General features: G+C 58.1%; 4 protein-coding genes across 13 annotated transcripts; 2 read left to right on the top strand and 2 right to left on the bottom strand.

The window, feature by feature from the left end:
- The first annotated feature begins 1687 nt into the window (after nt 1-1687).
- MLST8 (MTOR associated protein, LST8 homolog) lies at nt 1688-5849 on the top strand. Of its 3 annotated transcripts, none has more exons than XM_010597409.3 (9): nt 1688-1790; nt 2540-2736; nt 2874-2925; nt 3012-3174; nt 3737-3812; nt 3895-4047; nt 4674-4798; nt 4935-5098; nt 5209-5849. In XM_010597409.3, the coding sequence occupies exons 2-9, from the start codon at nt 2608-2610 to the stop codon at nt 5325-5327; spliced, it is 981 nt and encodes a 326-aa protein (XP_010595711.1). In that variant the 5' UTR covers nt 1688-1790; nt 2540-2607; the 3' UTR covers nt 5328-5849. The 3 variants fall into 3 exon arrangements, with proteins under 3 accessions (XP_010595711.1, XP_010595712.1, XP_010595713.1); XM_010597410.3 differs by lacking the exon at nt 1688-1790 and adding an exon at nt 2107-2223; XM_010597411.3 differs by lacking the exon at nt 1688-1790 and adding an exon at nt 2108-2315.
- On the bottom strand, nt 5464-7963 carry BRICD5 (BRICHOS domain containing 5). 3 transcript variants are annotated; one of them, XM_023557519.2, is made up of 5 exons: nt 7001-7963; nt 6639-6794; nt 6456-6557; nt 6019-6172; nt 5796-5908 (listed from the first exon to the last, which is right to left on the bottom strand). In XM_023557519.2, the coding sequence occupies exons 1-5, from the start codon at nt 7304-7306 to the stop codon at nt 5814-5816; spliced, it is 813 nt and encodes a 270-aa protein (XP_023413287.1). In that variant the 5' UTR covers nt 7307-7963; the 3' UTR covers nt 5796-5813. The 3 variants fall into 3 exon arrangements, with proteins under 3 accessions (XP_064151453.1, XP_064151452.1, XP_023413287.1); XM_064295383.1 differs by lacking the exon at nt 7001-7963 and having other exon boundaries at nt 5464-5908; nt 6019-6557; nt 6639-6936; XM_064295382.1 differs by lacking the exon at nt 7001-7963 and having other exon boundaries at nt 5464-5908; nt 6019-6936.
- Nucleotides 7964-8074: 111 nt separating this feature from the next.
- On the bottom strand, nt 8075-11011 carry PGP (phosphoglycolate phosphatase). Of its 3 annotated transcripts, XM_023557516.2 has the most exons (3): nt 10340-11008; nt 9917-10237; nt 8075-9331 (listed from the first exon to the last, which is right to left on the bottom strand). In XM_023557516.2, exons 1-3 carry the CDS (start codon nt 10977-10979, stop codon nt 9243-9245), a joined length of 1050 nt encoding a protein of 349 aa, XP_023413284.1. In that variant the 5' UTR covers nt 10980-11008; the 3' UTR covers nt 8075-9242. The 3 variants fall into 3 exon arrangements, with proteins under 3 accessions (XP_023413284.1, XP_023413283.1, XP_003417814.1); XM_023557515.2 differs by having other exon boundaries at nt 9917-11011; XM_003417766.3 differs by having other exon boundaries at nt 8075-10237; nt 10340-11006.
- Nucleotides 11012-15613: 4602 nt separating this feature from the next.
- Nucleotides 15614-25385, top strand: E4F1 (E4F transcription factor 1). Of its 4 annotated transcripts, none has more exons than XM_023557511.2 (14): nt 15614-15785; nt 18158-18309; nt 19283-19385; nt 21953-22146; nt 22226-22346; nt 22452-22604; nt 22713-22882; nt 23214-23444; nt 23647-23755; nt 23864-24081; nt 24265-24463; nt 24559-24698; nt 24780-24842; nt 24931-25385. In XM_023557511.2, exons 1-14 carry the CDS (start codon nt 15629-15631, stop codon nt 25282-25284), a joined length of 2364 nt encoding a protein of 787 aa, XP_023413279.1. In that variant the 5' UTR covers nt 15614-15628; the 3' UTR covers nt 25285-25385. The 4 variants fall into 4 exon arrangements, with proteins under 4 accessions (XP_023413279.1, XP_010595706.1, XP_003417813.1 ...); XM_010597404.3 differs by having other exon boundaries at nt 23650-23755; XM_003417765.4 differs by having other exon boundaries at nt 23214-23426.
- Nucleotides 25386-25439: the final 54 nt, after the last annotated feature.

Consider the following 25439-nt stretch of genomic DNA (forward strand, 5'->3'; position numbering starts at 1 on the left):
GGAAAGTAGCCACTGGATTTGGTAAAGTGAAATTGACAGTGACCTCATGAGCATTTTCACTGGAGAGCTGGGGGGAAAGCCAATTTGCAGAGGGTGGAGGGGCGAGTAGGAGGTGATGAATGGGAGCTATCAAGGCAGTGAGGAGGGCAGGTTGAAGAAGGAGAGGGTGTGGGGGTTGTTTTACAGTGTTTAAAGGAGTACTGCGGGCACAATGGTTAAGAGCTCTGCTGCTAACCGAGCTGGTGATCTGCTTCCAAAGCCACAAAAACCCTATGGGACACAGTTCTACTCTGCACAAATGTGGTTGCCACGAACTGCTGGTTCAAACCCCCCAGTGGCTCCGTGAGAGAAAAGACCTAGCGATCTGCTTCCGTAAAGATTCCAAAATTCATTGCTGTCAAGTTGATTCTGACTCAACCACTGAGCCACCAGGGCTCCCCATAAAGCTTACAGCCTGGGAAACCCTATGGGGCATTTTTACTCTGTCATGTGGGGTCCCCGTGAATTGCAATGACTTGAAGGCGCATAACAACAACGAAGGCTGAGAGGAAAGAAGGAGGGGAAAGGTACAGGAAGGAAAGTTCCCAGGGCTGCAGGAAGGAGGGCTGGCACCCAGTGCCTGGGTGGACAGGTGGGGGGCTCGGCCTTGTGCCTGGAGGAAAGAAGGGGAGGGCAAAGCTGTGTTTGGACATGTGGTTGGAAGAACCTGGGGGAAAGCCTGTCGCAAGGACTCTGTTTTCTGTGAAGGAGGGTGAGACCACTTTCATGGATTGGGGAGGACTGGGTTGGACAAAGAGGAGGCATGAAGGTTCCAGCTTTGAAGGAGTCCCTGAGCTGAGTGCCTCCCCCTAGGGCCAGGCTGGGGCTGGACAGGTAGGAAAGGGCCAGGGTAGGGTTGCAAAAAGAACCCCAAACCAAACCAGCTGCCATAGAGTAGATTGTGACTCCTGGCAACCCCATTTGTGCAGAGTAGAACTCTGTTCCACAGGGTTTTCATGGCTTTGGAACATTGCCAGGCCTTTCTTTCAAGGCGCTTCTGGGTGGATTAAAACTGCCAACCTTTTGGTTAGTAGCCAGGCACTTCACTCTTCCACTCAGGGACCTGAGTCGCAAGATATAGCAAAATTATGAAGAAAATACAAAATGCCCACTTTACATTTGAATTTCATATAAGTAATTAATTTTTTTTTAGTATAAGCATGTCCTATGCAACATTTGGAAACCCTGGTGGCATAGTGGTTAAGAGCTTGGCTGTTAACCGAAAGGTAGGCAGTTAGAATTCACCAGGCTCTCCCTGGAAACCATATGGGTGGGACAGTTCTACTCTGTCCTATAGAAATCGACTCGATGACAATGAGTTCGTTTTTTCGGTTTATGCAATATTTGGGATACACTTACTAAAAAATTATTCTTTGCTTACCTGAAATCCAAATTTAACTGTGCGCCCTATAATTTTTCTGGCAACCCTAGCCTCGGCTGAGGGTTCTGTGAGTAGGGGCAGATAATGGGGACGACGCGATCCTGCCTCGGGGCCCAAGCCTGGAAAACAGGCAACCTTTTCAGAGGGCTGGAGTTCCCGAGTAGGAAGAGGTTGGGGTCTCCGCGGTACTAAGGAAGAGGTTGAGGCCCCCCACGCTGCCACTTTGGTTTCGTCCCACTCCCCCCCAACCCGTTACGCCCCATGGTCTCGCCCTAAAGGCCCATCGATAACTCTACGCTCGGCCTCGATCGACTCGCTCTGGCTCCTCTCGTCGTCCTGAGCCCCGGCTGAGCGCAGAGCCGCGTGTAAGGTACGGACGCCGCGAGACAAGGGCCGGGAAGTGGCCGCTGGGTGGCCAGGAGACCGCGGCCGGGAGAAGCCGGCCCAGTAGGACCGAGCCGGGGCAGCCGGCGGAGCACGGGGGAGGTCGGAGAACCAGCGAGATAGCGCCCCCTCCCATCAGGTCCCGCCGCCGTCCTGCTGCGCGTGCGCAGCCGCAGCGCTTAGCTCTCCTTTCCGGCGGGCCAGCGGCTCTGCGCAGGCGCGGCTCGACCCTGCGGCAGAGCTGGCGCCCCGGGCGTGATTGCCCCCTGCAGGTCGCGCGTGGGGAGACATACCCGCAGGGCACGTGGGGCGGGGAGCCGAGCGCGTGACCTGGAGCCTCGGACCTGTCTCGCCGCTGCCGCACATGTTCCCTAGCCCCTCTGGACCTCGGTTTCTCCATCTCTAAAATTGGAATGATGGTATCTATCTCGAAATACCGCGTGAGCAGTAATCTCTGTAATAGCCATTAACGCGGAGTGGATTCTGAATCACAGCGACCCTGTAGGACAAGGTAGAACTGTCGCACAGGGTTTCCAAGGCTGTAAATCTTTACGGAATCAGACTGCCATATCCTTCTGAGGAGCGGCTGTTGGGCTCCAACAGCCAGCCTTTCGTTTAGCAGCTGAGCGCTTTAACCACTGCGTCACCAGAGCGCCTTAATCTATTTAATAAAAAAAAAAAAAAATTTAATACACAGAGGGTATTCCCTAAATCCTACATACCGTCTCTTCCCAGATGCTTTGACCACACCGTTCAGCTGTCGGGCCCTGTGCAGGGGCCTTCCTCTTTCCAGCAGCCTCACCATGAACGTCTCCCCAGGCACGGTGGGCAGTGACCCGGTCATCTTGGCCACCGCTGGCTATGACCACACTGTGCGGTTCTGGCAGGCCCACAGTGGGATCTGCACTCGCACGGTGCAGCACCAGGACTCTGTATCCTCCACCTTGGGGCACGGGAACCCCCGGGCAAAGGGGGCAGAGGCCTGGGTTGGGTGGGAGTGGTCAGTCCAGATGGCGGTGGTCTCCAGGGCCACTGGCTGCCCGCCCATCATGCTCCTTAACATGGCCAGCAGGTGAATGCGCTCGAGATCACACCAGACCGCAGCATGATTGCAGCTGCAGGTACTGAGGACCCTCGACCCCTGACTCCTGACCTCCACTGGCTTGACCTGGGCATAGCCAAGCTTAAGTTCTGCCTATGCCCCTAGGTTACCAGCACATCCGCATGTATGATCTCAACTCCAATAACCCCAACCCCATCATCAGCTACGATGGTGTCAATAAGAACATTACATCTGTGGGTTTCCACGAGGATGGCCGCTGGATGTACACAGGAGGAGAGGACTGTACTGCCAGGATCTGGGACCTCAGGTGGGGTGCTGGGTGGGGGCCTGTGTGCACAGGCCGAGGACCAAGGTGCCATACTGTCTTAGGTCAGCTTCCCTCCAAGCAGAGGCTGAGGTAGTGTGTTTGGTGGAGGGTGTTTATTGAGAGAAACTAGGAAAATAAGATGGGGCAGGGATGAAGCAAGACAAAGATGTAAGGCTAGTCTCACCCTGACCCCCGGGGAGCTCTGAAGAGGAAATTGCATCAAAGAGCTAGTGCTTTTTGAAGGCCTTTTATACCCTAGGGGAGGCGGCTTCCATCTGTAGAAAAAATCTATCACTATCAAGTAGATCCTGACTAACAGCAATCCTATGGGACAGCAGAACTGTCCCATAGGGTTTCCACGGCTGTAATCCTCATAGAAGCAGACTGCCACATTTCTCTTCTGCGGAGAGGCTAGGGGCTCAAACTGCTGAGCTTTGGGTTAGCAGCAGAGCTTAACCACTGCACCAGCAGGCTGCTACTCTTCAACAGAGGATCTAGGTAAATCAGCTAGGTAAAAGGCATCTGGGTAGAGTGCCAACACCACCAGTCCTGCACTTCCCAGGTCCCGGAACCTGCAGTGCCAGCGGATTTTCCAGGTAAACGCACCCATCAACTGTGTGTGCCTACACCCCAACCAGGTAAGGGGGCCTCGTGGAGCTGGGCACCTTGGGGCTCAGGAGAATGGGGGTCCTGGCCTGCCTTACTTCCACTGTACCCCAGGCAGAGCTCATCGTGGGGGATCAGAGTGGGGCCATCCACATCTGGGACTTGAAAACAGACCACAATGAACAGCTGATTCCAGAGCCCGAAGTCTCCATCATGTCCACCCACATCGACCCTGATGCCAGCTACATGGCAGCTGTCAACAGCACTGTGAGTCCCAGCGTGGAGGGTGTGGAGGCCAGCTTGGCAGCCCTGGCCCTGACCTGCCATGGCTGAGCCCCTTCCTTCCCTCCACAACCCTGCTTTCCCTCCCTGGCTCCAACACCACCCCGCCTGCAAAGCCAGTGCTACTTCGCTGCCCTCATCTCCCACCCGGCAGGCCCATCAGTTCTGTCTCCAGAGTCTCTCTCTGTCCACTTCCTTTCTCTCTGTCACCTCCTGGTTCATATCACCCTTGTCTCCCAGGGCCTCCTGCAGTCCCTTGGCTCTCTTCTCCCAAGGCTGCCAGGAGCCTGATGGTACCTCTCCCTGCCTGAACCATGATGCCTACCTCCTGACCCTGGTCTGCAGGCCGCTGTGGTTTGGCCCTACCCCCCTCCAGCCTCACTTCCTCCCTTTGGCATCGCTTGTCCTTCCGTGTCCCCAGGCTTCTTTGTTAGCTCTTGCCCATGCTGCTCCCTGACCTGGACACTCTCTCCTGTCCCACTATTCACAATTGGCAACATCCTCCAAGACAACTTCCCTGTGTCTTTGGCCAGTGTGGCCCTTGGTTGGATCCAGGCCTCCCTTGTGCTCTGGACACACAGGCTCCCTCTGACTGCTCTCCTGCCCTGTAGGGAAACTGCTACGTCTGGAACCTCACAGGGGGCATTGGTGAGGAGGTGACGCAGCTCATCCCCAAAACCAAGATCCCGGCGCACACCCGCTACGCTCTGCAGTGCCGCTTCAGCCCCGATTCCACGTGTGTGCAGGCCTGGTGGGGGGACCTGCCTCCCAGCAAGGGCTCAATGGGTTGGGTAGGCCTGCCTGGTGGACTGCAAGGGGGTGCCAGGCGGAGTGGCTGCAGGGTGACCGTCCCCTCTCACTCCCACCCCCAGGCTCCTCGCCACCTGCTCAGCTGACCAGACGTGCAAGATCTGGAGGACGTCCAACTTTTCCCTGATGACGGAGCTGAGCATCAAGAGCAGCAACCCTGGGGAATCATCCCGCGGTTGGATGTGGGGCTGTGCCTTCTCAGGAGATTCCCAGTACATCGTCACTGGTGAGCATGTCTGCCTGCCTGCCTCCCCATCCCCAGCCCACCCTGCTCTGGCCTCTCGCTGGGCCCAGGTAGGGCTCTGCCCTGACCCACTGCCCACTCCCACCCTGCAGCATCCTCTGATAACCTGGCACGGCTCTGGTGTGTGGAGACCGGGGAGATCAAGAGAGAGTATGGTGGCCACCAGAAAGCCGTCGTCTGCTTGGCGTTCAATGACAGTGTGCTGGGCTAGCCTGCACCCTTCTCGATATGCATCTGGGCAGCTGGACTGCTGGAGGCCCTGGAAGAGTGGCCCCCATGGGCTAGCGTTCACTGGCCCAGGCTCATGGTCTTCTGGGCTTTCCTGGCCCCCCTTGGCCAGCTTTGACTCACCAAGCTGGTCTGCCTTGGGCTATCTCAGTGCACAATTGCTCATGTAGACATAATGGGGTTGGGGGACCTGGCTCAGGCCAGGCTGCAGGTGGCAGCTGGGCTAGCCTGCAGTCCCCACAGAAATTCCAGGCCCACCCTGGCCTAGAGCCGCCTAGGGCTATCTGAGGCTGGTGCCCACCCTCAGCCAGTGCTCCGTCCCCCTCCCTGCCTTCGTTTGGAGTCCTGAGGCCACAGAGAACACCACCACAGCCAGATGAAGCATTTATTAGTCCCAGCTGGCAGCTGCCCTGTGTGGTGCTGGTGGCAGGGCTAGCAGGGATGGGGCCAGATGGGGCCAGCCTGGGGCTCAGTCGGGGAGGTAATAAAAGCAGATTGACATGCAGATGTTGTTCGGAAAGCAGATATCCATACAGAGGTAGATCAACCGCTGCTGTGGGGTCCCTGAGAGGAGGACCTCCATCAGTCCCCAAAGGGCCCATCCCTCTCTGCGCCTCCCACACTGTGGAGGCCTCGCCATGGCGCCCTCCAGGTCTGGTCCTGCCCCAACTCACCCCCGGTGCGACGGGCCCAGTAGATGGGCTTCTGCCCACAAAGGTGCTGCACTGCAGCCCCCACCTGGGCAGGGTCCACCTCGCGCCTCCCCAGCACAGCCAGCAGCTCCTGGGCGTGGCCAGTGTCCTCGCTGGGGCTGTGGGACCCTGGGGCCTACAGAGAAGACTCTGGTAGGCCATGGGGAGAGGGTGGGATCAGGCGTTCCCAGCTGCTCCTGGCAAGGTGGGGCAGAGGCACCCAGGTGTCCCTGGTTCAATGCCCACTCCAGCCTCCCACCATTGGCCCAGCCCTGACTCCTGTCAGCAGCCCCAGCCAGGGGAAGATAAAGCCTTCTGTTCCCCTGAAACCAGAGCCCTGGCAGCCGTATAGCCTGAGTTGCACACAGGACCCTTTGTCTGAGCCCCTGCCCTGGCCCAGCCTGCATGGGGCCACTCACCCTCGAGGTGTTCACCAGCAGCCGCAGGGTCTCCTGGTCCTGAGGCTCCATGGAGTGCAGGAAGCAGGCCCTGTGCCCTGGGGGCCGGTAACAGACGCAACCCTGGGGAGGCAGGCCAGTTTGAACAGTACTACCCCGACGTTGTGTAGGCCCCCACACCTCACTGGCTTCCAACCCACTCACGCTCTGCCCGTCGAACAGCACCACCCAGCTTTGGTTGCTCCAAGGAGGGGTCACGGTGACAGTGGCTATGTTCCGGGCCACATTCACCAGGGTGGTTTGGTTGGCCTGGGGTGCCCGGTGGCTTGGGAGGCTCAGGTGGAGCATCTGCAGCAGTGGCTGAGAGGGGGTCCGGGCTGAGCTAGCAGCTGGGTAGCCCCTCTGGCCCTCCCTGCCCCAGCTTAGGATTTCTGACATCACCTGAGTGTCTCCTTCTCCCCATTCTCCTGCCATCTCCACAGGAGGCCTGGGATACATAGATCTCCAGTCCTCTCTCACTGTCCTTGTCTCTGTCCAGGTACTGGCCCGGCGTGGGGGGCGCTCACCTTAGGAGGGCCGTGAGCAAAGCCAAGAATCCCCCCTGCCATGGCCCCAGCAGTGGCCACCGCCAGCAGCAGCAGCAGGCCTGGAGCTCTCCAGCCCCCAGGGCAGGGCTTGCTCTTCACCTGGGGACACAGAGTCATAGCAGAGCAGAGACGGAGCGGGATTCCTCGGCAGGTGGTGTGGGAAGTGGGCATACCTCTGCCCTGCCCAGGCCTCCCATGGGTCCTGATCCCAGGAGAGGGAACTTGGGTGGGGGCACTCACCCCAACAGGCCCAGGGCGCTCCACATGGCAGCTCCCCTGCTCCATGCTGCTAGACCCTGCTAACAATGTGCAGATTGTCTGTAGGCCCCTCAAGGAGTCAGCCAGGGAAACCCCAGGGCACCTGTGAGCTAAACAGCCCTTCCCCTCCCCTCTGACCCCACTGCTCCTCCCCAACACAGCTATCTGGTAACCAGATCAGGGCCAGGGCAGCCCCCTCCCCTAGCTGGGAAGCTTGTCACCATGCCTGGCTCTTGGACACCTGGCATGTGCAGCTGGAGTGCGCGTGGACCTGGAGAGTGTACTATCTGCAAAGTCGGGGAAAACAACCGCCAGCTCGTGAAGTCTGGCTGAGGGCACATCCAGCTTTCTGGAACTGTCTCTAGTCTCTTGTTACCTGCAGACTCCCAGTGCCTGACAGGGGGCCTGGCACCCAGAGAGCCCGCAGATAAATGCCTGCGCAGTCAAGGACTGTGTGTGGACTGCACCTGCCTCTGTCTCACTACACATCCTCCAGCCGCTTGCCAGCCCCCAACCCATCAACACTGGATGGGGCTTGGATGGGCAGTACGTTGGCCGGGTCCTGGGCAGACACTGAACCTGCCCTTGCCAGTTGGTGCCACAGTCAGCATCGGTGTCCCGCTTGCCCTGCCCAGCTCTCCAGCTGGCTCCCAGTTTGTGTCCAACAGCCATGGCCTGTGCTGCCCACAGAACGGGTCAGTGGCCACATGGGCACCACTGCACCAGCTCAGCAGGCATGCCTGCCGAGTACCCGGGCCCTTTCCTGCTCTGGTTTTCTCTCCTGTCTCGTTTTCCTTATTCTTCCAAACTGCCTGTCTGGAACGCCCCTGAACAGGTAGAGCCTGAGGACTCAGTGTTCCAACTTTGGAACTGGAACTCCCCAACAGCTTTCTACTTCTAGGCCTCCCCACCTCCCAAGCTGGGGCAGCTGCACCTTGGTGTAGGACCTGCTGCCCAGGCCAGAAGCGATACTTGAGAAAAGACCACCAACAGCCGGGGAGCAGGTGCGAGGGTTTAATACGTATTCAGGTTCACACAGTGCAGTGGACCTAAAGGCGAGGATGTGTGCAGGGCTCCCAGCTGCTGGCTGCCGAACCTGCTGCATGCTCCTGGTGTGGATGACTGGCACTCTCGACAGGACTGCTCAATGTCCAGACCCACTTGGAACCTCTGGGTTCCTTTTGGAGCAGAGCAGTTGGCTGAGCAGCCCACAATGGAGTCCACAACCCAGATGTGGGGGGAGCTGGGGACTCGGGACATCTTTTATTGCTCTGAGAACTCTGAGTGAGCGAGTGAAGAGGGCTGTGGCCCTGGGGACTGGGGATGGACATGCTGGGTGCAGTGCAATGCATCAGGAAGAAGTCAGCCAAAAGGAACAGCTTCCCAGGCTCTGCCCTACAAGGCTGCCAGAGTGGTTGCTTCTCGGCCGTCCCCACAGGTTAGCAGAACCAGGAAACAGGACAGGCCAGGGCCCCCTGCTACAGGAAGCGCAGGCTAGCTAGGGACCTGGCCTTTCCTCCCACTGGCCACAGACAAGGGAATCCAGGGTTAAATGACGTGGCCTCGTGGGCCACAGGTACCTAATCCCCCACCCAGCAGAGAACACTTAAGGACAAGAGAAGATGAGATGCTTTCCGAAAGGACTTCCTGTTCTTAGAGATAGCCCTTCCCCCACCCAGAGGGTGCCCTGGGTGGCATGCATTCCTTGGCTACCACATGCCTACAGCTGTGCTGCTTGCTGCAGGCACTGAGACTCATCCAGTGGGACTGTCCCCTAAGAGAGCACAGCTATAATCAACACATCTCAAATTCCATTCAATCATGTAACAACAGTGTTCAAGAGTTTCTTAAAAACGTGACTTTTGGTACCAGTACTACCCTGGGTTCCCTGAACAGCAGCCTGGAGTTCACCAGCAGCCACAACGCCCTCTTAGCTGCTGAGCCCAGAACAAGTCACCTGGATTTAAATGCACATTTGAGATGGCTGAGGGTCAGCGGGGCTGAATTTACAGAACCATGCAACTGTGTATGAGCAGCGGCAGCCCTGGGTATCTGAAATGGAACAGACAATTGTGACATCAGAGTGGTTTTCAAGGAGGTGGGGAGGGTGGCAAGGGCAGCACCCTGCACCCCAAGGACAGGGAGACACCACAGGAATAGCCCTTCTCCACTCCCACCCTGCAGGTGAGGAGCAGCCACCGCCTCTGCCAGGAAGACCACCGGAAGGAGGCCCAGGTTTGGTTTGTAGAAATTATAGCAGTAACAATCATCAGTCCCTCCTCCAGGATGCTCTGCAAGGGGCTTGATCCCTGAATGAGTGTTTCAACAAAATACATCACACCTCAGTCCCACCAGCAGGCCCCAAAGTTCCCGGGATCCTGGGCAGATGCTGAACCTGAGGCCCAGGACCCCCACAGTGCCCTTCAATTTTAAAAAGTGCATCTTAAAATAGAACCATCTGTAAACAAAGTCACCCCCAGGTCCACTTACAAGGTTAACAACTAACACTATTGCTTAAGTTGCAGCACGTTCCTGGAAGCCCTCGAGCAGGGTGGAGGCCTAAACCCCATCTAGTAACCTGGGTAACTGATTTTTCTTTTTCTTTATTCTGGAGATTAAAGACACGAAATCTTTAACCTTGAAGGGCGGGCAACAGGTCGGCTACGCTGTCAACATAGTAGTCAGGGACCATTTTCTTCTTAGACATGCAGTCACTCTCCTGGTTATTCTTGACATCCTCCAGCGTGGAGACCCCGGTGAGGGTCAGGATGGTCTTCAGGCCACAGGTGACGCCCAGAAGGATGTCTGTGTCCAGCCGGTCTCCCACCATGACGGTGCGCTCCGGGTTGATGCCGTACTCCTGGGACACGCAGTCGAAGATGAAGCGGCTGGGCTTACCTATGATGTCCGCCTGACGCTGGGAGGCCATCTCCACGGCGCGGACAAGGCAGCCGGTACCTGCGGGGCCGAGAGAGGGGGAAAGGGAGCACCCGGGGTCAGAGGAGGGGAAGGGGGCCAAGGGCCGCCCTTCACCCTCCGCCGCCCCCGGGGCGCACGGACCCGCAATGTAGCGGCCGTTCTCAAGCGGGAGCCGGTTGTCCATGTTAGTGCCCACAAGCAGACAGCCGGGCTGCTGCAGGTAGCGCACGGCCTGGGTGAGCTTCATGTAGCTGAAGTGCGGGTCGAAGCCCACCACCACGGCGCGCACGTCGGGCTCTAGCGGCGCGGCAAGCCAGTCGCAGGGGCCGTCGCCCTGGAGCTGCGCGGGCCCCACGCCCACGCTGGCGACGCCCACGGCCTCCAGCTCGGCCGCCAGAGCCGGGCTGCCCAGCACGTAGGCCTTGGGCGCGGGCAAGCCAGCCAAGCGCTGGCGCAGGTACAGCGCGGTGCAGTAGGCCGTGCCGAAGACCTCGAGGCCAGCGCCCGGCCCTGCCGGACCGCCGAAGCCCAAGCGCTGCAGCTTCTCCGCGTAGGCTGAGCGGGTCTTGCTGCTGTTGTTGGTGATGAAGCCCAGGCGCTTTCCGCGGGCCCGCAGCGCCGTCAGGGCCTCAGGCGCGCCGGGCACGGCCGCCTCGCCGCGCCACAGAACGCCGTCGCAGTCGAACAGTAGCGTGTCCACGTCTGCCAGCAGCACCTGGGCCCGCTCGGCGCTCAGCCGTACGCAGCGGGTGTCGTCGCCGCCGGCCTCTGCCTTCGCCATGGCCGCCCGCCGCCCGCAGCCACCGGCAGCTGCCGCTACTACCACCCGCCGCTCCTCGCAGCCGCCCGCCGTGGCGCCTGCCCCGCCCGCGACGTGCTCATTGGCTCCGTTCCTCGTGCGCGCCGCCCATTGGACGCCGTCTGCGCCAATCCAGGGCCTTCTCCCGCGGGCTGCGGGAGTCCTGGGCCAATCGTCGCGGACCGGGGCGGGGAGGCGGGTGGCCATTGGCTGCCGGACGCGGGTCGCGTCAGTGATTGGTTGGAAGGCCGCCAACCGGCTTTCGGAGTGACGTATCACTGCGGAAGCACGCGGAAGAGCCGGAGAGCCGGCGCAGGGCGGAAGGCAGGTTCCCATTGGCAGCGCGTGGTCAGCCTAGGTGACGGAGACCCGAGTGGAGTGACCCTGAGCCAGGCCGGCCGCCTATTGGCTGGAGTCGCTGGCGGCCTCGCTTGCTGGGCTCTCCGCAGGAGGGCGCTGGGGAGGGGCCGCCGTCCCCCTGGGGCGGAGTCACGTCTGCGTCTCGCCCTGCGCACGGTCGGGCCCCGATGGGAGCGCGTGAGCCCTAGCCGTCCTTACCCTTGCAGTCCTCTGCAGAAAGATTTTCCCTTTCCTTACCCAGTGATTGTACTAAACCAGCAGTTACCAGACAGTGTGATTAGGGCCTAAAAGAAGGGCGTTGCCTAGCAGATAAAAAGCAAAACCAAACCGTTGCCATCGAGTAGATTTCGATTCATAGCCACCCTATAGGACAGAGTAGATCTGCCCCAAGGCTGTAATTTTTACAAGGAGCAGATCGTCATGTCTTTTCTCCCACAGAGCGATTGGCTGGTTCAAACCGCCAACCTTTGGGTTAGCAGCCTAGGGCTTAACCACTGTGCCACCAGGATTCTTTCCACCTAGCATGTAAAACTAAAAAAAAACCAAACCCATTGTCGTCAAGTCGATTCCGGCTCATAGCAACACCATGTGACAGAGTACAACTGCCCCACAGGGTTTCCAAGACTGTAAATCTTTACAGAAGCTGACTGCCACATCTTTGTCCAATGGAGCAACTAATCGGTTTGAACTGCCAACCTTTCAGTTAGCAGCCGAGTGCTTAACCACTGTTTTGTGAAATCCATCCTATTCTCTCTCTCTTTTTAAATTGCCATTTGGTCCATTGTAAGAATATGCCCCAGATTATTTGTTCTCCCATTGATGAGCATTTGGGTTGTTTACAGTTTGGGGCTATTGTGAATACAGCTTCTATGAATATGCTCCTTTTTATGCACTCATGTGGACATACGCACTTGTTTATCTTGGATATATATTTAGGAGTGGAATTGCTGGGTGTACGTTTATCATAGTTATTACTTTTGATGTCAATAATGGGCCCCAATTTCCTGAGGGATTACTTTGTGCCAGGTGATCCAGGCCCCCACCTGCTAGTCTGTAAAATGCCTACTTCTCTCTAGGGTTCCAGCTCTCTACAAAGTCTTCCCTGGAGTCCTTCCCCCTGCCCCATGCCCACCCCAAAACCACCAGGCAAAGCCAGGGACTCCAGTTCCCTCAGGGACCTGTCTGTGCAGTGGCCCATTTCTGTGGTCCTCCTACTGGCACGGAAACTGCTGGAGGACCACAGCCCACAGGGTGGGACCCGAAAGTGTTCCCACAGGAAGGACCCGCCACCCAGGAGGAAAGCACTTTCCTCCCTGCATCTGTCCACTCAATTTTGGTGGTTGAGCTGACTGGGAATAACGGGATTTGACAAACAATCACAAACACTGTTTTCACCACCCAGCAACACCCAGTTTATTTGGTACACCCTGCTGAATGGGAGACGCTGACCTTGTCCAGCCATAGGCCAGCTTGGGAAATAATTGCCCAATGGCCTTGATTTATTGGACCTTTACTAAGCGCCCAGAAATGAGCTTTGCTCTGCACCCCCTTATCTTGTCAAAATCACAGGCAAGCCCTGAGTAGTAGGGACTATTACCAGTTACCAGTTCCTGGCAAGTTGATCCCAACTCATGGGGATGCCATGTACAGGGTCCCTCCAGTCCCATTTCTTTCAGAAATGCTTTCTGTCTCTCCCTCTGCTTAAAACCCTGCAGTGGTGACAACTTGCCTGCAGAATGCAGCCCCGTCCTTACCTAGTCTGACACCTGATGACCTGATCTGCCTTCTCACAGTCCAGCTCCCCCCAGGTCAAAGGTCCTTATCCCCCAGCCGGGCAGCGCCAGCATGAAGACAACCTCCCTTGCTCTTCCCAGGACAGAACTGCCCATTCCTTCTGAGGGACAGGCTGCTCTTCTCCGACTGGTGTACTCTGCTCAGCCTTCCCTGGAGACTGGCTTTGCAGAAGGGGTTGGGGTCTGATGCACCTGAGTCCCTGGCTTCTGGCATCAGGCTGGCCCACTGAGAATACCTGAGTCAGGAGAGCACACCCTGTGGGTTCCCAGCACACACGTGGCTCTGGACACACCTGGGTTAGAGTCTTGGTTCTGCCCCTTGGACACATGTCTGATCTGTGCCTCAGTTTCTTTATCTTTAAAATCGAGGTGATTGGTATCTTAAAAAAGATAATCTTGTAAATACTAATCAATTACCTTAAAAAGAATAAAAGGAACTTGTAGTACACTTTCATCTAAAACAATTTAAAAAAGGAACTTGTACATGAATGTTCTTAGCAGCACTATTCACAATAGCCCAAGTGTCCATCCACAGACAGTAAAGATTATGCAGTAAGCAAGGTACTCTTACCCACGGACTTAATTGTTCTTACTTAATCTGTAGTGCACAATTTTGCCTGATTTTCATCACTGAATGTGAAATTGTCCACTACAGATTGTTAGGTGCCATCAAGTCAGTTCCAACTCATAGTGACCCCATGTACAACAGAAAGAAATACCGCTCAGTCCTGTGCCATCCTCACAATCATTTCTGTGCTTCAGCCCATCTTACTAGCCACTGTGTCACTCTGTCCCATTGAGGCTCTTCCTCTCTTTTACTGACTCTCTACCAAGCGTGATGTTCTTCTCCAAGGACTGGTCCCTACTGATAACATGTCTGAAGTACATGAGAGGAAGTCTTGCCATCCTCACTTCTAAGGAGCATTCTGGCTGTACTTCTTCCAAGACAGATTTGTTTATTCTTCTGGTAGTCCACGGTATATTCAATATTCTTCACCAACACCATAATTCAAAGGCATCAGTTCTTCTTCAGTCTTATTCATTGTTTAGCTTTTCCATGCATATGAGATGATTGAAAATACCATGGCTTGGGTCAGGTGCACCTTAGTCCTCAAGGTGACATCTTTGCTTTTTAACACTTTAAAGAGGTCTTTCACAGCCGATTTGCCCAGTGCAACATGTTTTCAGACTTCCTGACTGTTGTTTCCATGGGTGTTGATTATGGCTCCAAGTAAAATGAAATCTTTGACAGCTTCGATCTTTTCTCCATTTATAATGATGTTGTTTACTGGTCTAGTCATGAGGATTTTTGTTTTATGTTGAGGTGTGACCCATACTGAAGGGTGTAATCTTTGATCTTCATCAGTAAGTGCTTCAAGTCCTCTTCACTTTCAGCAAACAAGTTGTGCACTACAGATTAGAAATACAATTAAGCCCATGCTTACCTTGCTTACTGTAAACCTGTTGCATACCATATTTACTGGTTAATCCGTCATCATGAATGGATAAACACATTGTGGCCCATCCACACCACAGAACATTATTTGGCCATAAAAAAGGAATAAAGTTTTGATGCATGCTACAACATGGATGAACCTTGAAAAAATTATGCTAAGTGAAAGAAGCCAGACACAAAGGACCACATATTTTATGATTCCATTTATATGAAATGTCCAGAGCAGGCAAATCCAGACAGACAGAAGGCAGATTGGTGATTGCCAGTGGCTGGGGTATGTGTATGGGAATGGGAACTGACTGCTTAATGGGTAAAGGATTTCCTTTTGGGGTGATGAAGCTATTGTGGAACTCCATAATGGCTGCACAACATTGCAATGGAGTTCCACAATAGTTTTATGGTATGTGCATTTTATCACACAAAAAGCAATACATATAAAAGAATAAAAGGACTTCGCAAAATTCAAAAGAGTAGTTGGGAAACGGGGCTGAGAGTTTATGTTAATGGCGGAGGAACAGGTTGGAAAAAGAGAGTGAGAATGGTTGCACAACTTGAAGAATGTAATCAATGTCACTGAACTGTAAATATAAAAACTGTGGAATTGATGTATGTTCTGTTGTGTATATTCTCAACAACAACGAAAAAAAAAAAGGCTGTGCAACACAACCCCAAGTTTCTCCAGGCCGGGTCCCCAAGCTGGTCCCTTACAGCTCACACCCGAGCCCGCTGCTCTTTGGGTCACTCCTAGTCCTCCCAGGCTCGGCCCCTCCGCCAGCCAGTCGGCTCCGCCCTAACCACGCCCCTTCCAGCACGCCCCGCCCCTGCCCGTCTCTGCGAACCTGGCCCGCCTCTACGGCTCTAGGCCCCACCTCCCCTCAAACTCCGCCCCACAGCCTGGCCATCAATCTCACACCGGCCCCACCCCACCCTTGTTTCGTCCTTCCCTCACGTTCTTCTCCGCGCGGCTCGTTGTTATGACGACACGGTCGTAAATCCGCCATCTTCCTGCAGCGCGTTGCGACATGGAGGGCCCGATGGCAGTGCGGGTGACGGCCGCTCATACGGCAGAAGCCCGGGCCGAAGCCGGGCGGGAAGCGGGCGGGGGTGGGGTTGTGGCGGCTGCGGCGGCCTTGGCTCCTGGCGGCTTCCTCGGCCTCCCGGCGCCTTTCAGCGAGGAAGGTAACGGGGCCCGGCACAGCCGGGCGCGGCCGGGGTGGCGGCGGCTCAACCTGGGCTCGCGGAGGCCCCGATGGCTGGGCTGGCGGGCGCGACTAGACCCTCCCAGACCAGGAGTCCTCACGGACTTCACGGGCCCCGCAAAACTCCACGAGCCCCGCACGTTTCTTCAGACACCCACAAGCCACTTCTGCAGGGCGCCCCTCAGTGGACTCCCGTGCCTGCTCACAGATCCTCAACAACTGCCCAGGCTCGGGGCGCTCGCCGTGTGGACCTTTGCAACCCACTCCCCGCGCGGGGTCGGCCCTGCCCCCTTCGGGACCTCGGCCAGCACCCCTCGGCTTCCTTGTGCTGAGCAGGGTCCCCTCCCACTGTACCTGAAGGACCGCTGGGGTCCGGGGTGGAGCTGAAGGGAGGAGGAGCCCTGGGTCTCTCCAGGGTCACGGCTGCGGGTTGGCCCGTGGGGAGGTAGCAGAGCCCCTGCTGGAGCGCCATGCACATAGCCAGCTTTTGCCTCTGTCCCAGACCTGCCACTTCATAGGTCTTTGATCCTGGGCAGGTGACCACACCTGTCCGAGTCCCTGTTTCCTCTTACAAAATGAGGCTGCTGCTGCTAATTGTGCCAAAGACGTATTTTCCGTTTATTGTTTTATCTTCAAGCCAGTCTTGAGTATTGGGTATTATTATTATTATTATTTTATGGGTGAGGAAAACTGAGGTTCAGAGATGTGAAAGTGACTGCATCAGGTCACCCAAGCTAAAAAGTAGCCAGGACTGGATTGGGTGCTAGGACTGGGTCACTCTGCAGCCCGCTCCGTTAGCTTCTGGGTTCTGCGACTTCATAGGACCGTGGTGAGGATTAGAATAGAGCATGCAGGTAAAGCTCTGAGAACAGTGCTGGGGACCCAGCCAGGGCTCAGTCCCAGGGTGGTAGCTTTTAGAGACCAAGCTTGGATCTCCGTCTCTGAGCTTGTCCCATGAGATTGTAGATTGGATAGACAGGAAGGGAGCTGGCTAGTGATATTGGGGGTGGCCTTTGTCTCCACAGAGAACTTTTTTTTTTTTCTGGCTACTTATTTCAGCTTGCAGAGTGGCAGTACCACTGGGGGCAAGCCAACCTGGGGAGAGGTTCTTTTGGAGGTTTTGCCCTGCCCTGTGGTGGCCTTGTCTGAATGTAAACTGGCCTGGGTGTGCTTCCTCCCGTGGTAGGGGCACCTTCAACAGGAACATCCTGGTGTCGAGTCAGACTCCTGGAATTGGAAGCTAAGAGGGCAGTGGGTGCCTCCACACTTGGTTTGTGACTTTGAGCCACCTGCAGGAGACCTCCTTCTGCCAGGCAGCCCTTTGTGGCCGAGCTGTGGTTTGGCCCTTTGCTCAGTCATTAATTCAACAAATCCCACCTGGGTTCTTAAAAGGTGTTAGGCCCTGGCTTTAACCTTGCTGTGGTAGTGAACAGGAGGTGGCATAACTGGCTGACATCTATGGAAGCAAAAGGGGCATCTCCCTGTCCCGCCATGCAGACAGCAGGGTGTCTGGAGTCAACTGCAGGGTCAGGGCCTGGCTGTGCTCATACTAGCTGGGGAACCCTGAATCTCAAATCATTTTTCTAGAATGGGAATGAGTATCTTCACTTCCCCAAGGTGCCACCAGGGTTTGCTGAGGTCCCTGTGAGGTGCCAGACACATGGGGAGGACATTGAGAGGGTAGTCTCTCTCACAGGACCTGGGGCAGACACTGGGTGACCTGATGGTGGGGGGCTCAGGTAGGATGGCATGGGGGCACTCTGCAGAGCCCCACCTTTAATGTCTTTGCCTGATACTACATTCACCGCAAGTCAGGGGGAGAAAAGAGTGGTCACTCCGCCCCCCTGTCCACCTCTGCTGGGCATGCCCAGTGCTGTGGGCATCAGTCCCTGAGTTCCTGTTGTTCCCTGAGCACAGGGGTTGGGTCGGGCCCATTTTACAGATGAGGTGATGATACTGAAGCCCCAGGGCACGCAGTAGTCTTAAATCCTGTCCTCCCTCATCACCAAACTGGCTTGGGTCAATCCCCAACTCTGTCTCTGAGCTTGTCCCCTCATCTCTGAAGTGAGAGGTTTGGGCCTGACAGCCTCAGTGGATTCCTATAGTCTAAGGGGGTAGCCAGGGGCCCCGCTGCTGGGGACACAGGCTGCCTCTACTGACCCTGAGGATGGAACTGGCACTCTGCCCCCTCCCCCCTACGTGTGTTCTCAGCAGCTCTGATAGGGCCAGGGAAGGGACCTCTGGGTCTGTGGCCATCCACGAGTGGGTTTGGCCTGGGGTTGGAGGGGCAATGGTGGGACCTGGTTGGCAGGCCCTCTCCCCTGGGGCCTCGCTGACGGCCGCCCTTTGCAGATGAGGACGATGTGCACAGGTGTGGCCGCTGTCTGGCCGAGTTCACCACCTTGGAGGATTTCGTCCAACATAAGATCCAGAAGGCCTGCCAGCGGGCCCCTCAGGACACCCTGCCTACCACCCCTGCTGCTCCCGAGCTTCTGGGCCAGGAGGTGAGCACCCTACCCGCTGCCACCACTTCGAGGTCTCATGAGAGTGCACCGCACCCTCTCTGGGTACACCTGGTGGCAGGGGAAGGAAGCGTGCCAGGCAGACCTGTACAGCTGATTCCTTGTTGACATGTGGGTAGACAGGTGGCCTGGCATCTGGCCAGATGAGGGGCTCTGGGCTCTGCCACCCACAGTAGCTGGGCTGGGCTGTGCCCTGAGGCCTCCTGGCTGACCTGGTGGCCTGGCCTTCTTGGCAGCCTCCAGCCCCAGCCTGAACAGCCGGATCCTGGGGTCATGCCCTTCTTGGAGCCTGAGGGCCTCCTCTGACTCCAGGGTATCATGGTGGCTTGTCTCCTGCCCAGTACACCTAGTTCTTGGCAATCCCATCAATGAAGCAGGGTCCTGGGGACCCCGCCACCCCATAAACGTGGTTGGCTTTGCTGAGCCCTTATGATGTGCTTGGGGTTAAGTTACACAACACTTCTATGGGAGGGAACACACCTTAGCCTCATTATTCAGAGTGGGCAAGGAGCTCAGAGAGAGGACAGTGGCCTCCGGCCCCTGGCAGAGGTGTGACACAGATGACATTTGACCCCGGGTTGTCTCGCTCCAACCCTGTGCTCTTCACCTCCTCCCTTCTAGAGGTGCCCCCTCCTCTGGAAAGCCTCCAGCCCTTCACCCTTGCTCTGAGTCCTTGGTGGAGGCTGGAGGTGGAGGTACAGGTACAGCCTTATCCTTGCACAACAAGTGAGCCTCACCCAGAGCTGCTGGTCAAGTCCTCCTCAAGGCCTCCCTGTGGGTGTTAGGGGGATGGGGCTGACCCTCGGTTGAGGGGCCAGGTTGGAGTCAGGCTCAGGGATGTGGACGGAAGCCTAAACTCATGGGCTGACTCCGCAGCCGAGTGCTAAAGGGGCCACCTCATCTCTGGGGCTCTGGAGCCCGACAGTGAGTCTGTTCTGCCCCACTCCTGTCACAGGTGGTCCAGGCACCAGCCCCAGAGGAGCCCATCACCGTGGCCCACATCATGGTGGAGGCGGCCTCTCTGGCGGCAGACCTCGGCCACACATCCAACCTTGTGGGTAAGTGAGACCATGAGTGGCTTTCTCAAGGCTGAGGTTCGCTGACCCGATGGCCGTCCTGGAGGACAGGCCTCTACCACTGAGCCTTTGCTCTCCTGAGGGCCAGCCTGCCAGGAGGGGGCTGGTGCCTCGTGTGAGCCTTCCTGGGGACAGCCCTTGGACGAGGGGTAAGACTTGGGTAAAGTGGCTTCTCACAGCGTCCATGTGGCCCAGTGGCAGTCGGGCCCAGCCAGGCACCAGGGCACCTCAACTTCATGGGCAATCATGAGCTGGCAGCACTTCTGCTGCTCGTCCCCAGCCTGTCTGCCTTGGTCCTCCCGGCATTGCCCCCACTCTCTGCCACTCCCTTGGTTTCTGTTTCTCTGCCTCCTGGCCAGCCCCCACCTGGACTCTGCCGAGCACACCCCTTACCCTTGGTAGGTGGCTCTGGAGGGCTGGTGCAGACCTAGAGGGTACCAGCGGTGGGAAGGGACAGCGCCACCCTCTTCTCCAGCCCAGCCAGACTCTGGCTGGTCTTGGCCTTCATCTGCCCTGCACTCCTTCTCAACTCTGGCGTGGGGAGATCATTCCTGCCTTGACTCTCCCAGGTTTTTATGAACATGTAATGCTAGGTCAGGTCTCTTTGATGGCTTATTTTGTCATACTTTAAATGAAGTGCCATGTTGATTGCTGTGGTAGAGGGGGTGTCATGAGAGAGCTGCAAGGGTCAGACTCTCGTTAACAGGAGACCAGGTTAGGGGTGTGCAGGGGAGACATTTCAAAGGCAGTGGGGCCTGGGAGGTGGAGGGAGCGAGGCTATCTCTGAGGAGGTGTGAGTGGCCAGGCCTGGGGCCAGGTGTGAAGATGCCAGTGGGACATGGTTTGGTCCTATGCGGCAGGAAGTTGGGAGGGGATGGTTGCTCCTTGGGGTGCCTGCTGGGCAGGGGCCTGGGCAGGTGGATGAGTGGGCAGCTGGGCAGGAAGTGGGTTTGGGCAACAGGCAGAACTTGGCCTTGGGAAGCCCTTGGAAAGGCTGTGGCAGGAAAAGAGGGGAGGAGACTGGAGGAGGCCGGCCTCAGGGAGGTGGCCGGCCTCAGGGAGGTGGCTGGACACGTGTCGTCATCCCCATGCTGTCCTTCTCCGACATTTCCTGCAGCAGAAGACATTCATGTGTTGTCACTCAGGGAAGGAATGTTGTTGTGGCGGGGGTGGGGGCATGCTGCAGTCCTGATGTGGCCCTCTGGTTCTGGGCGGGTGGTGTCACTTGGGAAAATGAGTCTATGGTCCAGGCAGCATCACTGGCTCCTGACCTCTGGTCACCTGGGCCCTTCCCACCACCCTGATCGGCAGCCGCTCCAGGTGCTCCCCTTGGCTCCAGGGGCTCCTCCCAAGGTGCCCATGGGATTTTTCCCCCTCGCAGACCTCTCAGATGCCCTAGATGTGCCTCTTGGGCACGCCAGTTAGATTTACACAGAGAAAGACGAAACCAGAGTCCTGCACTGCCACCCTGGCCTCCAGTGTGGGGCAGGGTGTGCCTGGCTCAGCCCTTGCTGGTGAGGGGCTGTGGGGGCTGTGTGTGGATGCCTGGAGTGGTTGGGTACCGTCTGCAGGCCTGCCTGCCTTTTACTGGGAACAGACCATGTCTTCTGGCCGCATGGGCAGCCCCATCCTCCCTTCCTTGCCCCTTCTGCCTACTCTGCCACAACCCCACTCTGGCCGCAACCAGCCAGAGGCTTCTGTCCTTGGTGAGAGATGGCTCTGGGACAGAGGGAAGATGCGGGACTTGGAGGTGTTGGTCCTGTCTCCTCAGTGTGCCAGGCAGGACTCAGGCAAGAGATGCCCTTAATTGTTTCTGAGCCACGGCGCCATCATTCTTTTCCGAGAGAATGGCTTGTCAAAACCAGATGCTAGCGATGGGGAGGTTTCGAAAAGTGGCTTCACAGCTGTTTCCATTCCGTCACTCTCACGAGCAGACTGCGAAGTGTGTTTACAGCTCAGCTTTGCACGTTGTTGTGTTTCCACAACACCCATCAGAAGTGCCAAAGCCGAGCTTCTGTTTCCAAGCTTCGTCCAGGTGTGTGGCAGTGTTGGCACTCCCAGGAGGCGGCTGGCGAGCCCTCCGAAGCAACTTCTACATTGAAGGGAGCCTGGCAGTGGGCCAGGCAGGGCCGTGATGGGCTGCCTTGATCACTGTCCCAGAGCACCCAGCACTCCCTCTGTCAGCCAAGCAAACATCTAGCCCTTGCTCCTCAGTGCCCTTGGTGTGGGATGTAGGGCATCTGTTCTCATGATGGGTGTTCCCCCCTGGACACATCTAGGGGGCCTGGGGCTGTTCTGGCAGCTCTGGCCTTCCAAGTGACCTGGGGGTGAGCGGTTGCCTGGCTGCCTCTCAGGGTGTCTGTGGTGAGTCTCCCCAGTGCTGCCTGGGTCTGGGCTTGGCCCAGGGCAGTGGGTTCCACAGTGGGGCTGGGTGGGTCCGGACAGCTCAACAGCTGCCAGCAGCCTCCCAGGCACCCTGTGGAGGCGGCAGAGTCTGCTGGGGTCCCCGTGTTCAGGTGGAAGGTGACAGGCACCCCACCTCTTCTCAGGCAGCGGGCACATCAAAGAGGTCATAGTGGCAGCTGAGGCCGAGCGGGGGGACGGCGAGGTGGCCGAGGCCCCAGGCAGGCCCAGCAACCAGGGCCTGGGGCTTGCTGGGGAGGGGGAGCCGGCCCAGGTACAGCTGCTGGTGAACAAGGAGGGCCGCTACGTGTGCATGCTGTGCCGCAAGACCTTCAAGACGGTGAGCCTGGGGTGGGGCCTGGGGGGTGGCCCCCCTCCAACCGGAGGTGCCCTGAGCCGCGCTGCCCGTCCCCCCACAGGGCAGCATCCTCAAGGCCCACATGGTCACCCACAGCAGCCGCAAGGACCACGAGTGCAAGCTGTGTGGGGCCTCCTTCCGGACCAAGGGCTCGCTTATCCGGCACCACCGGCGGCACACGGGTGAGCGGCAAGCAGGGCCCGTGCCTTGTGTGCCCTGATGAGGTAGGCCCCTGTCTGTCAGGTACAGCCTCTCCCGCCCCAGTGCTGACCCCATTCTCCCCACAGATGAACGCCCCTATAAGTGTGCCAAGTGTGGGAAGAGCTTCCGGGAGTCGGGTGCGCTGACCCGCCACCTGAAGTCTCTCACCCCATGCACGGAAAAAATCCGCTTCAGCGTGAACAAGGATGTGGCCGGTGGCAAGGAGGACGGGCCTGCAGGTCAGTGGGGCCCGCACTCCCTGGGGGCAGCCCTTCCTGGGCCTGGCTGCAGCTGGGGCTGTTCAGGTCCAGGGCTTCTTCAAGGCCTCACTTGGCTGTGCCTTTAAGGGTCAGGTGGTGCCAGTGCGGGGACGGTTGCATCGTCCTCAGTGACAGGTGAGCCCATGGAGACATCACCCGTGATTCACCTGGTGACAGATGCTAAGGGTACCGTCATCCACGAAGTCCACGTGCAGATGCAGGAGCTGCCCCTGGGCATGAGGGCTCTGGGCCCGGAGGTAAGCCTGAGGGGCGGGGCGGGGGTGACAGCTCTAGGCCTGGAGGTAGGGGCTGGGGAGGGTCACAGCCCTGGGCCTGGAGGTAGGGGCTGGAGGTTGAGAGCCCTGAGCCCTGAGGTGGGGGCTGGGGCGTGACAGCTCTGGGCCCAGAGCTGGGGGCTGGGGGGGTGATAGCCCTTGGCCTGGGGGTGGGGGCTGGGGTCTGAAGGCTCGAAGTGAGCCCAAGGCCCCGGTCCACCAGGGCCTGGTGTGTGTCTGCTCTGAGGCGGGTGGCTTGGGTGCAGTACACAGGGCTACCTGGTCAGCCTGCCTCCCTCTGCCTTGCCCACAGCCCCCTGACCCCGAGGAGCTGCTCTGTACTGGCGAGGGTGGCCATGAGAACCTGCTGCACCAGGCTATGCAGAACTCTGGCATCGTTCTTGAGCGGGTAGTAGGGGAGGAGGGGGCCGCCCTGGAGCCAGCCCCTTCTGCCGAGTCCAGTCTCCAGGCCCTGGGAGACAGTCCCCCAGAGCTGCCGCTGCTGGCTGTGGAGCAAGTGGAGACAGTAGGTGCTGCGCTGCAGGTGTGCTCCTTTCGGGCCAGCCCGGGCGCCTTATCCCTCCCGTGGTTACCAGCCTTGCCGTGACTTTGTCCATTTATCCATTTACCTACCATCTATGATGAAGTGTTTGAGGGTGGGGCCGTGGGTCTTGCTGTCCTCGGTACTGCTGGGTCCAGCCCGGGGCCTACCCAGGGTGGTGTGGAGGTGACCTGTGGTCCCCCAGCAGGTGGTCAGTGAGGCTGCAGGCATGCCCAGGGCCCACCCGTGCCCTCAGTGCAGCGAGACCTTCCCCACAGCAGCCACGCTGGAAGCCCACAAGCGGGGCCATGCAGGTGGGTGGTAGGAGGGCAGTGGGTAGCCAGGGGGGTCCGTGGGCAGTGGATTTAGGGTCGTCTGTGGGCAGTGAGTGATCAGGATGCCGTTGCCATGTGCATCCCCAGGACCGCGGCCGTTTGCGTGTGCACAGTGCGGCAAGGCCTTCCCTAAGGCCTACCTGCTCAAGAAGCACCAGGAGGTGCATGTGCATGAACGGCGCTTTCGCTGTGGGGACTGCGGGAAGCTCTATAAGACCATCGCCCACGTGCGCGGCCACCGGCGCGTCCACTCAGACGAGCGGCCCTACCCCTGTCCCGAGTGTGGCAAGTGCTACAAGACCAAGGTGGGCCCTCTGGCTGCAGAACCTAGTGCCTGTACCATCTCTCCTGACCCTGGGCCCCTGCCCCTGCCCTCCCACCCCCAGCCTCCACCTTCACCTGGGCCCTCACCCTGGGCCACCCCAGGTCCCTCCACAGGCGGGTGGGAAAAGCCGAAGCAGGCTGGCACTGACAGCTGGTCTTCGCAGAATGCTCAGCAGGTGCACTTCCGGACACACCGGGAGGAGAAGCCACATGTGTGCCAGTTTTGCAGCCGTGGCTTCCGAGAGAAGGGTTCGCTGGTACGGCACGTGAGGCATCACACAGGCGAGAAGCCCTTTAAGTGCTACCGCTGTGGCCGTGGCTTTGCTGAGCATGGCACACTCAACCGGCACCTTCGCACCAAAGGTCTGTGTTGGGGCGGGTGTGTGTGGGGGGGCCAGCGAGGAAGGGGGCGGGGACAGAGCCAGCTGGGCCCTGACTGTGCTTCCCCCATCCGGCAGGGGGCTGCCTGCTGGAGGTGGAGGAGGTGCTGGTGTCTGAGAACCCCGCAGCCACAGCCACTGTTCTGACCGAGGACCCGCACACCGTCTTGGTGGAGTTCTCATCAATGGTGGCAGACACCCAGGAATACATCATTGAGGTGAGGGTGGGGCAGGTGGGACAGGTGGAGCCGGGGCTGAGTTCAGGGGCAGCCAACACTGATCTCTGCCCCTCTGCCCAGGCCACTGCGGATGACGCAGAGACGAGCGAAGCCACGGAGATCATTGAGGGCACCCAGACAGAGGTGAGGGGCGGACAGAGGGTGAGGAGGGGCACCCGCTCCCTGGTGGGGCCCTGGGCTGAATTCCTACCGTGTGCCCGCCTGTCCACAGGTGGACAGCCACATCATGAAGGTGGTGCAGCAGATTGTACACCAGGCTGGCGCTGGGCACCAGATCATTGTACAGAACATGACCATGGATCGGCAGGCTGGGGTGGGCACCGAGGCTGCTGCTGACACCATCACCATCGCCACCCCTGAGAGCCTGACTGAGCAGGTGGCCATGACGCTGGCCTCGGCCATCAGTGAGGGCACCATGCTGACGGCCCGTGCAGGCGCCCAGGGTGCTGAGCAGGCCACTGTGACCATGGTGGCATCAGAAGACATCGAGATCCTGGAGCACGCGGGCGAGCTGGTCATCGCCTCACCAGAGGGCCAGATCGAGGTGCAGACGGTCATCGTGTAGCAGGGCTGCCGCCAGGGCAGGGCCTAGGTGCAGAGGAGACGGCACGGCGAGGATGTGGGGGTGTAAATAGTTTTTGTTGCTTTACAATAAAACATGAAAAACCCACAGCTTGTGATGTTGAGGCAGTGGTGGCCCCGGGGTGTCAGCCACTGCCC

This window comes from Loxodonta africana, chromosome 12 (genome assembly GCF_030014295.1).
Source record: "Loxodonta africana isolate mLoxAfr1 chromosome 12, mLoxAfr1.hap2, whole genome shotgun sequence".
Lineage (NCBI taxonomy): Eukaryota > Metazoa > Chordata > Mammalia > Proboscidea > Elephantidae > Loxodonta > Loxodonta africana.